This window comes from Parasteatoda tepidariorum, chromosome 5 (genome assembly GCF_982258835.1).
Source record: "Parasteatoda tepidariorum strain Cologne lab strain chromosome 5, Ptep-v5.0, whole genome shotgun sequence".
NCBI classification, from domain to species: Eukaryota; Metazoa; Arthropoda; class Arachnida; order Araneae; family Theridiidae; genus Parasteatoda; species Parasteatoda tepidariorum.
The window spans coordinates 34,590,957-34,603,711 of record NC_141759.1 but is presented as its reverse complement, the minus strand read 5'-3'; the positions used below and the strand labels follow the sequence as shown (position 1 = coordinate 34,603,711).

Sequence of the window (12,755 nt, the reverse complement as noted above, 5' to 3'; positions counted from 1 at the left end):
GAGATTCACGGCTTGCAGTAACAGTTACACAAATAGCTGGTTTTGGATAACGTGAGAGATGATCGGCAATAACATTTTCTTTTCCAGGTCGATGAATAGTTGTAAAGTCAAATTGTGCAAAATCCACCAAATATCGAGCAAATTTCCGATTGAGAGATGATTTCGTAACAACATATGCTGTCGTATAGTTGTCTGTTATCAGTTGAAATTTGTGACCAATGAGATATAGACGAAATTTTTCAGATAGTGCCCAGTGTACAGCAGCACACTCCAGCTCATTGCTGTGGTAGCGTGTTTCAGCATCTTTTAAAGTCCGTGATGCATATTCAATAATACATCGTTTTCCATTTTGCTCTTGAGATAAACATGCACCTAGTCCTGAATAAGATGCATCAGTTTCTACAAAGGTTGGTAGTCCTTGTTTGAAGTACGCAAGAATAGGAGCGGTAGTGATCTTGGTTTTCAAAGTCTCGAATGTTCGATGTTGGTCATCAGTTAAAGTGATTGTCGCATTACTTGTCTTCTTTTCTAATCCTTTAAGAATATTTGTGAGCGGTTTTGCAACAACAGCATAATTTCGAATGTGCTTTCTAAACTGATTGGCAAATCCTAGGAAACTGCGGATTTCATGAATTGTTTTTAGAGTAGAGTAACGTTCAACTGCTGCTGTGCGTTCTGGATCAGGGCGTTCGCCATCTTGGGAAAGAATTCGACCAAAAAGAGAAATTTCTGATGCAGCAAATTGCGACTTTCCTGGATTTAGCTTGAATCCGGCTTTACGAGTAGCTAGAAAAATATTGTAAATAATTTTAAGGTGGTAATCAAAATTATCATGTGAAGTTGAAATGTCGTCAATATATGTATTTACATTATGTTCAGCAAGGTGGTCGTATGCACATTTTATTGCTCTTGTCATCGTAGATGGGCCGTTAGTGACACCAAATGGCATTCGAAGAAATTCATAATGTCCGTCAGCTGTTACAAAACCAGTTTTGTAGACGTCAGATTCTCTTATACGAATGGTATTGAATGCTGATTTTACATCCATTTTAGAATTAAAGCATTTTCCTACTGTTCGGCGTAAGGCGAGTTAGAAAGACGACAAATTCCTTGTTTCAACCACTTTTGAATTTGAGTGTTCATAAATTGGCGATCTGGTTCTGTAAGGCGATATGGACGACAAAGAATAGGCTTGTCATGTTGCAATTCTATTTTGAATTCCACATACGGGCATAGCCCAATATTGTCATCGTCAGAATAAAATATGTCTGCAAATTGTCCAATTATAGCATCAAGTGGAGTTTGATGAAGCTCAGATAGTCCTGCAGAATTTGAAATAAGTTCAATTTGAGGAAGATGTTTACTTGGTTTAACAGCGTCGTCTAATGATGGTACTGAGAGTTCACTGGAAGCAATGCAGTTAATGCTAGGTTTCGAAGAATGAACACATTCGTATAGATGGAGTGCAGACGGCGTAGAAATACATAGTGAACCATTAGAGTCGTAAGTGCATCTAGCCTGAACTTGGTGTAGCCAATCAAATCCCAAAATGAGCGAAAATGGAAGTTCGGAGCAAATTCCAACCTTGGTCATTAGATGGTCAATGTTTCCAACCTTTATGTTTAACGAAATCCATCCAATAGGGTTTATTAAATGGTCGACGACTTGAAAATGTCCATCAGTCCATGGGTGAATAACAGCATTAATAGGAACGCAAGAATATTGAATAACGGTAATATCTGCACACGGATCACAGAGGGCTTGAATTTCTGTATTATTGTCAATAGTAACAGGTATTAAGGCACGCTTATTTGTTTGAGTTTTAATACAGTTTATAGAATGATCATTTTCATTTGCAGGCTCAGATCTTGTGGGTGGAATGTTGCGATTTGTGTTGCGACGTAAATTTGGATAATTTGAACTGGTGGAGCTGCGTGGTTCATTATTACTGGAATTAAGTGAGTGTCTAGTAGACGGGAGCTGAGTTCTCGGTTTGTTGTTGGATTCTTGAACGGATCGTGAAGAATTTCGTAAATGAGTTGTAGGTAAATTTCGTTGAGGAGGAGGTAAACTGCACATAAAAGAAGCATGACCATTTTCTCCACATCGCCAGCAAGTAATATCTTGAACATCGTCAGTAGCAGGGTTATATTTACGTCTTTGTTCAACGTGCGAAATGAAATTTTTTGACTGATTTTTAGGTACTGAAATTAAATTGTTAGCTGATTGGCGTGACATATTTTCTTGTTTGAAACTTCGAATTGCATCAAGTGCGGCAGCTCTGTCAATTAATTCTTCGACAGTAATGGAATTCTGAGTAGCTAATGCAATCTGCCATTTTTCTTCTGTAATATCACCAATTATCATAGAAATGCGATCAGCTTGTGGTATAGTAAACGGAGCTTTTTCAAGAAGAGCATCCTTAGCCTAAATATAATCAACTAAACTTTCATTAATTTTTAATTTACGAGCGCTCTGATGAGCTAAAAATTCTTGCATCGTAATACGCCTTTTAAATCTGGCAGCGAGGGCAGTTTTCCATTCAGTCCAGTCATTATAAATTTTACCTCGTGTCATTTGCCAATTTTTTGCAGATCCAGAGAGGCGAGAAATAGCATTAGTTAGCTTAAGATCATCTGACCAATTGGCTAGTGTCGCAATTCTATCTACTTCTTTTATCCATTCAGAAGCATTATCAATAGCATCTCCTTTAAATATTGAAATGGAATTTGCGGTATCATTAGTGGATGTAATTTGAATGATATTTGGTTGATTTACTTGTCTGTCCAGTAATTGTTTTTGAGTCTCCATAAATGTAGCAAGAATTGCTGCAATATTAGAATCAGTTTGCGAGAGAGGAGGTGAAGGGGCGAGTTGACGAATATGTTGACTGCTTAAAAATTCCACTTGTAACAACTGTAATCCAGTTCAACTGTAATCCAGTGGAAACAGGGTATTATACCCTGTTTCCACTAGCCCAAGTAAATCCAGATTAAAGCGTAATCTAGATTTCAGTTGGTCACGTGATGGATTAAGTCTGAGTGAACTGGATTACAGTTTATCCAGTTTGAGAAACTAGATTAGAGCGCGCAAATCGAGATTCGTCTTCGAAAATGGAAACAAATATGGATAAGCAAATGAAAATATCTTGGACAGATAGTGAGACGGAGTTATTAATCAATTTGTGGAAGACACACCACAATGACTTGCTGAAGGCAAAAAGAAATAAAACTGTTTACGAAAGAATTTGCAATTTTCTTATGAAATTTTTCTACGTGTAAATATAATGGTACATTAACTAATTTAAAGCTAATAATTGGGTTAGATATATTTTAATTAGGTATATAAAAAAAATCTTAATTTGTATAAACAAAAACATTTTTTTATCAACTGTTTAATTTTTGTGTAGATAGTCCAAAGCAGTCAACGATCGCAAACTACTCTCAAAATTTGCATCTTCCTTTATTTCATTTATTTTAAAGATGAAGATTATTGAGAATTTTAATTCTATATTCTGTTGCAAGTTGGGAAAAAAAACCATTAACCTATTTGAAAAACCAGTTAGAACACATACATTTACGTGTGTTGTGAAATGAAGTGCAGTGAGTAAAGTGTTGGCGAGGCGCGCCTCTGCGCTTGGCGTCAGATTTTGTCATTCAATGTTATGATTCCGTCGGAGAAGCAGCTCTGACCAAGGAGCTGTTTGTTTTGTTGAATAAATGTTCGTTTTGTATTTAGAAGGCCTATGTGTCACTTTTATTTCCAATGCACCCAGCATCTGGTAGATGCAGCCCATGAACGATCTGGAATTTCTCCTTCGGTTTCTTACAACGTGTTTTTTATGAACTGAGTATGATCATTAATAATAATGTTCATTGGTACTTGTTTTCCCTGGGTACCGGGATGAAAACAAAGCCAAACTGTTGACTTAAAATAGTTGTCCTCTAATAATTACTTAAAGTAACAATTTATCAGAAAATGGTTACCATGTTCAATTATGTGCAAGAACAGTTCTATAGCAAACTGCAAGTTTATGTTGCTATTTATCTAGCCTGCAGTGAAAAGCAACATGTTTCTATTCATTTAGTTAATATTTTTGTAAAACGTGCTTTCATAAATAATTTTTATTTAAAAATATATTCAATAACTGAATAGTTAAAATATTTTTTATATTCTTAAAAGACAGCTATTAATTAAAAAGATAGAATGAGCCACTAAATATTAAGTTAATTTAAAATTATGTAAAAGTTGCTTTAGTAGTGAATAATATAAAAACTATTTCCCAAAAACAAGTTGCTTTATCTCCAAATCGATGTCCTAGTAAATGTTTGCACGTTGTGAATGTACATACATATAGATTAAAATTATGTATCAGGAATAAAAAAGAATTTTTATTGGTAAGCATACACTAATTATGATGTATGTATGAATAGGAATTCTTTTTTTGTTGACAAATTTAGCTATTTTCACTGATTTTTAACAATAAATCAACTCGATAAAAGACATTTTTAATTAAAGTTATGTAATGAATCTTTAATTAGAAAAAGTAATAAAAATAAACATTTAAAATATAAACATAACAAAAAACATCATTCATTATTTTCATAAAAATATGCAGCCATAGCATCTCTTACTAGTTTAGGCTGATTTTTGTTATTGCCCATAACACAGGTTGTATTGTTGCTATGCAATACAACATCTTTTTTCCAATCTGGATTAAAATAATCCCCAAACTGTTCACATAAATTGTTCAAAATGCAAGCTGCATGCACAACTGGTACAGCATTGTCTATTCTGGTCTCCAGCAACTTTAAAATTCTGAATCGAGCTTTCAACCTTCCAAAAGCATTTTCAACAATTGCCCGTCCTCTTGATAAAGAAGAATTGTATTTTTTCAATATGTCGGGCATTGCTGAATGTTCCTCATAAGGCTTTGTAAAGTTTCCAATAGTGGAAAGGCAGAATCCCCAAGAAAACACAGTGGGACTGAACACCCTTTGATTGTTTCAGATAATTTGAACAGCAAAGGATTTTCAGTCAGATAATTGTAGAACGCAGAATTCTGTAATACAAAAGCGTCATTGTTCCGTCCAGGAGACCCAATATTCACGTACGTAAATTCATAATTGTGATTCACAACAGCTATCAGCACGATACTATAAAATGACTTGTAGTTATAGTAGCTCGTAGCATGCATTTTCGGTGGCTGGATCTTAATGTGGGTTCCGTCAATAGCCCCCAAGCACTGTGGAAAACCCCAGCAATCCTTAAATGCATCTCTGGCCTCTATCAATTCTTCTTCGGTTGATGGAAGATGAATTAGATCACCACATTCCTCCACAAAAACTTTACAAAATTCAAGGGTAATTTTGCAAACAATGCTTTTGGATACACCAAACAAGTGAGCAACTGCTCTATATTCTGCAGATGAACTTAAAGCATACAAAGCAATGGCAATTCGCTTTTCTTTACGAATAGCCTTCCGGAATTTTGTATCCTTTCTGTCAAGGACGCATAGCTTTTCGCACAAGAACTGATACGTTCTTTTGCTGATCCTGAAGTTTTCTCTCCACTGGCTGTCAGACATTGGAGGAACAAAATCTTGCCAAAAGTAACTGTGTCTTTCTAAAGTCCACACAGAATGCCTCCTTAAACGAATGGATGCACTTAAGATTAAAAACAAGCGCAACACTTTGTTTCGCTCTCTTCTTCTTTGCTGAAGTAAATTTAGTAGAAGCTGCTGATTCTGCTGTAGCAGAACCAAACTGACTTCTAAGGACTCCATCCAAAATTAAAACATTTGAGATGAAGAAAGTAAGATAAGAAAAAAAAGTAGTGTTAAAATATGTAGTAAAGTAATTAAGCAGTAATAGAAATGAAAATTAAAAATTCGGTTTTAAAGAACAGCAAAACAGTCAAATGGTTATATGAAAAAATTAAAATCGAAGATAATGCAATAAAATATGTTATTTTAAAAATGTAAAACAGAGAAACAAGAAAAAATCAATGAAAATATTAGTTCTGAAAAGAACTGTTTTTTTTAAAGATAATGAATGATGGAGGAATAAATTAAATAGCAACAGGCAACTCAGGATATAATGGATGTCAAACGACGCTAAGTAGGGTTTCAGTTTCAGTTTCGAAGTCTTTTTTGCCACACTTGTAACAAGCTTTTAGCTTACTTTGCTCAACATGAATGATCTAAATAATCTAGGTACCAGATGCAATCGTTAGTTTAATCTAGTTTCGAGAATACAGAAGTGGAAACGCTCTTTTGACGATCGGATTTCGTGTAATCTAGATTACTGGCAATCCAGATTATCTACAGCTAGTGGAAACAGGGTTAGAAACCCTAATACCTTCACGTTTCGTTGTCTAGACCATCGTCTTTGGTTATTATTATTTGTTATGATTAATTTGTTATTAAATTTTGTTACATGATAAATAAAAATTTATAGAAAACCTCATATTATTTAGAGAATTTAAGAAAAAATACTAATACTACTTACAAAATTTCTAAATTTTTTTTTAACATTTTCAAGATATACAAATATGACCTTTTTCATAAGTTAACAAATAAGATCAAATACGAAAATCTTTTAGAAAAATTAATTTAAATTAAGAAATGATAATTTATAAATCTAATAAAACATTCTCTCTCTGTCCCAAATTAGCTGTTATATTTGAATACTTTAGTACTGCTGTTTTTATGTTTCACCAGTTTTTAGAAATGGGCCAATTCATGTTTGTTTATGGAATTTTTGCTATCTTCATCCTTTGCAAATCATGAATATTGTGCTATATTAATGAGAATAACAGTAGTAATAATTTTATTAAATTTACATGTTTATGTTTGGTGAGTTTTATGAAAATAAAAAGCGATTGCGTACGATTTTTTTACTGCTTGACGCATTACGCCTACTCTAAATTGTCTGGATTCTTGAAAATTTTCCAAAAACTAATATTTTTGAATTGATTTTATTAGGTTCAGCCTGGTGGAAGAATGCCACAAAAACAATTTATTAAAAATTTTAATATTTTTTTTAGCGTCCAAACTATTTGTTCCTTTAAGATGTAGATAATTCTTTAAAACTAGATGCAATATATATTTTAAAATTATAGCTTTGCTTCACTTAAACTGAGGCTTTTTTTTTATTTCCCTTGGGGAGAGAGCTTTGCTAAAAACACATTAATCGGTAAAATATCGAGATAATTGATATGCATTCAGTTTTCTTGCTTACAAAAATAAATTTAACTATTCCAAGTGTATATTATTGGCAAAAATAAGGTTGAATACCCATACGTTATGCGAAACAATTGGTCTTGAAAGCTGTAATTACACTTAGCACTTTTATTAGGTTATTTTTTATCATTACATACCAAATAAATAATGAAATACTTAGATAAATAAACAGTAATTTCTTTAAAATGTTGAATGCCATGCTGGTCACCGGTGACCGGCGAAGTCAAGTTTATTAGAAACACATAATTCGAGTAAATTTTTAATGCTTTTAATTTTTTTATATTATTATCTTTACTGAAATGGTTTGAAGAAACTAAGGCAATATAGAACACACAAAAATAGTTTTATTTATATACAAAGAGATGGCAACTTGCTCTTGACAGCGAATAAATATTTTCAAGTGGTAGATTATTAATTGTGATTCTTGATTTCATAAATTCAATTTAGTAAATTTTTACCCACCACTCTTTCTAAACAATTCGTAAACTTATATAATTTCCCCATTTTATTCAGGTATGTCATGCTAAGCCTTTTAAAAATATTTTAGATATATCTTTTCTAAATCTTTTAAAAAAACTAGCAAAATCTGTCTAATATTTGCAAATTTAGTTTCTAGTTATTTACCGTTTGGCCAGACGGGCTAACCATGTAAAATTAGGTTGGCATTCAACGTGCTAATAAAAGTTACTTATCTTGTTTAAAAATTATTTGTAGTGGAAAAATTCGCAAATGATCTAAAAATTAAGTAATATTCTTATATATAACATCTTTGAGATGGTTGAGTCAGGGGCCGTTCAAAAAGTACGTACATCCCGAAGGGGGGGGGAGGGGATTTGCTATTATGTACGGTTTTGTACGATGGGGAGGGGGGGAGGTATTATACAAAGTACGTACTTTATAAACATACACCAAATTTAAATTAGACTTTATCCTACACACTCCTTAAGTAAATATTTAATTTTATTTAAAACATAATTATTTTAATTTTTATGAAAAAGGGGGGTAGACTAATAAAATGTACGTACTCTAAGGGGGGGAGTAAGACCTTATGTACGGTAATGTACGAAGGGGGGGAGGGGTTTAAAATTTCTCCAATTTTGTGTACGTACTTTTTGAACGGCCCCTCATACAAGCATTCTCAGATTGGCAACAATCAGGGTTAGGAAAAAATAAAACTGGCAGCCAAACGATATCTTAAGCAGTTTACTTGTAGGCCGCTAAATAACAATTTGATTTATTTAATATACCACTACTTAGTTCAAAAGTAAACAATATATAACCCCAAATTTAACAAAACGATAAGCCGGACTCACACAAACCCCCTCTTCTTCCCATCTCCATTCCTCCTCTCTACTCCGCATCATCGATTTATTAATACAAATGAATTGGTTAATGACGCTTCGCGGCAGCGCACCGAGATTTATGTGATTTCTACCAAACGATAAGCCGTATTTAAAAAATTCGATCTCCCCGAAACTGTACAACAATTTTTGCTCAAATTTTGTATTCTGCCATGTAAAATTTTATGCCTTAAAGTACAAAATTTTTTCGGCAATAACTTGAAAAAGTAATGAATGTTTACTACTATATATTTTTTTGCATGGAATTATCTTTGGATAAACGAATTTTAAAATTGTGTGCTAATTTTTTTTATTTGCTTACAAAGTTCGCTAGATATGACGAAATACGCAAAAAATAAAATAAACTTCAAATGATTCAAATTTTGAACAGCTCTCCTGACCAAACTATTGGGACCACATTTCTTACATAGCTGCTAACCACTATATTTTGGGGTTCAAAAATCCGAATCAGTAGAAAAAGACGTATGTTTATTCAGAGAAAGTACGTTTTTGCCTCTGATTTCATTACTTAAAACGTCAACTGCTCTAATTAGTTAGCATATTTGAGGTCAACCCCTTGAAACATTAAGAATGAGTTCTAGGACGTGAAAATCCGATCATTAGATCAAAAGTTATTCAGGGTAGTCCATTTTTTTGTGTGTACTGTACTCAGGGATGGTAAAAAATTGATAGAACTGTGATGTATCAAAACAATAATTACTTTATTTTAGTAGAAATGGCCATTTTACAATTAAACAATAGAACTAATAAGGATGGGATGCCTATAACAGAGAATAAGCTATGCATCTTCAAACATGATGTAATATTTTCAGTATAATTCACCACTTTATAGAACTTAAGTCATGCTATACCTTTTAAAAAGCAAGCAAATATATTCAAATATTTGCAAAATTTACTTTGTAGTTATTTACCGTTTTTTTTAAATTATTTTGGCGTATCCGGAGCAGTTGGTATTTCAGGTATTGTATGTACTTTACATGGATATGAAGTCATGGTTGTCGTGAATTTTTATACCTTACGAAAACAAGCAAGAAATGAAATAATTTTGCAACCATTTTCTTTTCCCATCTTCCCACTTAAGTTTTCCTCGTGATGATATATCGATTGAGAAAAATTGATGAGTCACAGTTTTAATAAACTTTAATAAATTTTATTCTTTTAAAATTCATATTTGTTTCAAATGATGTTTTTTACCTATTCAGTTCTATTATGAATACAAGATAACTAATAATCATGTGTTGTAAATAAGTTCTTTGCATACGAAAATGTTTTTAGCAAGTCTTATGCTTTTTCCGCCAATCCATCTTCCAGAAGTTTAGGAGATAATTCTACATCATTCTCAACTTCGGAACTATTTCTCCTCCTGAAATAAGGAATAATTGCGTAAATCATGATAGAGTAAAATAGATATTAGAGGGCATCTAAAAATGTAAGAAGTGGTAGAAACTAAATTCATCTTTATTTATTTAATTATTCAATTGTTACTACCATCATGACTAACATTGCAAATTATTCATATTTAAATCTTTCTTTCAGGGTTTCCGCAGTCCTTGAAAAATTTTAGTAGTGGTAATGAAATAATTTTATTGCTAGAAGTAATTAATTGTACCACTTTGTTGTTAAGTGGTTTAGAAGCTTCTTTCTTTCTTTATTTAAACAAAACTGGGTGCCAAGGCCGCTCAGCGGCCCCTACCCCATTCATCATGAAAATTATATACAGTGAATAAAACATTTTGAATTATGTAACAATGTGGTAACATTATAATAAGGTAACCATGATTAGAAGTATGTACAAACTTGATCGAAGATTTACATTAATTGCCATTGAAAAATGAATACAGCCATGATTAGATGGATATACACGAAATACGAGCTTAATCTGTGATATTTACATTAATTGCAGTAGAAATTTGAAATTGAGGATTAAAAATTGATGATAGCATATATACAGAAAATCGGGATTAAAATTCATGAAGATTCTACATAAATTTTGCTAAGCCTTAGTGGCGCCATCTAGCATGTGATAATGATTTGTGGTAGCCATAAAAAAAATCAAGCCGTTTGCTTGTAAAATAATAAAACAATGAAAAAATTCAATTTGACACATTGGCGTTTTTACATAACACTAGAAATATTGATGGTAGACTTAAATTAAAAATAAAGATAAAACATGATTTGATCTGTACAATAATTGATTTTTGAAAAATGAAAGACATAATTGATGAGGTTCAGAAGCTGGAATTTTCATTGACATATACTTTCTTCGGAAAACAATTTTTAGTGGTGGTTACACAGAAATTAAATTATTGTCATTTGGTTACCACTTTTTAAAATAGACAAAGCCCACAAGAGCCTTGTTTTTTGCAGTCTCTCGGTCTCTGCAAGCTAAAAATATGCTAGAGCATAAGTTCTTAATTTTAATCATATCTAATAGATTTTTTATATTTATTAATCATCACTATTTACATTTTTAGTCAGCGGCATTCCTGAAATAAACATCGAAACCAAGACTGAAAAGAGCAAAAGGTAATACTAAGAAAATAATTTAAATATAGCTCTTTTTCGAGACGATCAAAATATTTGTTGAAACCAAAACTTTTTTTTTTTGACAAATATAGCGGATATGCAAGACATTTTTTAGCCAAGGAAATTAAAAATTTGAAGAATAATTTAAAGCAAAAGCTTATTTTAGTCCTTCCAAAAGCCAGCTGTAAAGGAAATGATTTTTCAACCAGTTTTTAATCTTTTCCGTATTACATTCAGCTCCGCGCATAACTGCCAATTTTTAAGAATTTTTCGTTACATTCAATTTTGTTAAGTGAAAGCAAAATTTAAGATTTACTTTTCATATCTTGAATTTATCAATTAAAAACTGTTGGTTGAATTTGAAACATGACAAAACTTATGCACATTTGGAAATATCATGCTTTAATCTATTAGAAATGGTGTAATTTTCACTCATATGAAATTCAGATCGACCAAAAGTAGGAGAAAAATTAATAATTTTTTTTCCTAGCTATTATGTCAGATATTTGGAGAACGTTCAGCGTTCATTGGGATTTTGATATTTATATGAGATTGCTTTTAGATTCCAAAAGTTAAAAAAGATTTTAACTTCCTACGCTCATTTTAGTCGAAGCAAATTTTGCATGGGCAAAATAAACACCAATTCTAAAAGCTCGAAGCATGACCTTTCAAATTTAGCCGACAATTTTGCCATGTAAACTTTTTCAAAAATAATTGCTGCTTCAAACTGCAAATTGCTAATATTCTATTTACTTATATTCCCTTTACTTATATTGAATCTACACCACAGACTTTTTTTTTTATTGCTCTTAATATGTTTAGAAAGTCGTAACAAGTTCCTTCTGTACATGTTATTCTTTAGAGTAAAGTATTTTTTAGTTGCAAGAGTAAAATGTAGCAAAAAGTCTTACATACACATTCACACTTCGAGGTGCATTGCTTTGTTCAAGTGGCCTCACTTCAGTAGAGCAGATCCCAGTAATTAAAGGGTTAAATATTACTTTAGTTAAGGAGATATAACCCCTTAGCATATTAATAATGATTTAGCTGTCTACGTTTTGGCCTGTGGGAATCAATGCGGCCTTTAAGTTTTTTTTTTCAATAAAAAGAAAAAAATGGTTAGAAAACATTCAACTCACCCGCTGCAAGAGAAAAACTTTTGATCTCTTCCGAATTCTTCAGAGTCTCGCACTGTTTGTGGTAAAACATAATTGAGAGTTTCATCTAAAAACATTGCACTAGCTGCAGCTAAAAGCGTCATTACTCCAATGATAAGGAAAGGAATATATTTTTCGATGTATGCCTGCAAAAACAAAAAATGTCTGAATTTAGATGTTTGTTCCAAGTACAGTTGATGACTACAGAGTTCTTCCCGAAACATAATGTCATAGAGCTAATTACGAACATTTATTTATTTAATTGGTACAACTTATTAAAATGTTTTTTTTTTTAAAAAAATAGGCCTCCATCGTCGACGATCTCATTAACTCGTTGAGCTCCGCGTCAGCCACCGGTGGCCGACACTGGACTTTCCCTTTAGGCCGCGTCAGCCACCGGTGGCTGACACTGAAATTACATTTAGGCTGCGTCTGCCACCGCGTTCTGACACTGACCTTTCACATAGG

At 32.5% G+C, this 12,755-nt stretch overlaps 1 protein-coding gene across 1 annotated transcript in view; it reads right to left on the bottom strand.

Moving 5' to 3' along the window:
* Positions 1–9,732: 9,732 nt before the first annotated feature.
* LOC107445028 (organic cation transporter 1) overlaps positions 9,733–12,755 on the bottom strand; it is a 31,946-nt gene continuing 28,923 nt past the window's right edge. Inside the window, exons 9-10 of the mRNA XM_087163648.1 lie at positions 12,270–12,433; positions 9,733–9,967 (exon numbers count right to left, since the gene is read on the bottom strand). Of these exons, the coding sequence (XP_087019774.1) occupies positions 9,886–9,967; positions 12,270–12,433 (246 nt within the window). The 3' untranslated portion in view covers positions 9,733–9,885. The remainder of the gene's footprint in view (positions 9,968–12,269; positions 12,434–12,755) is intronic.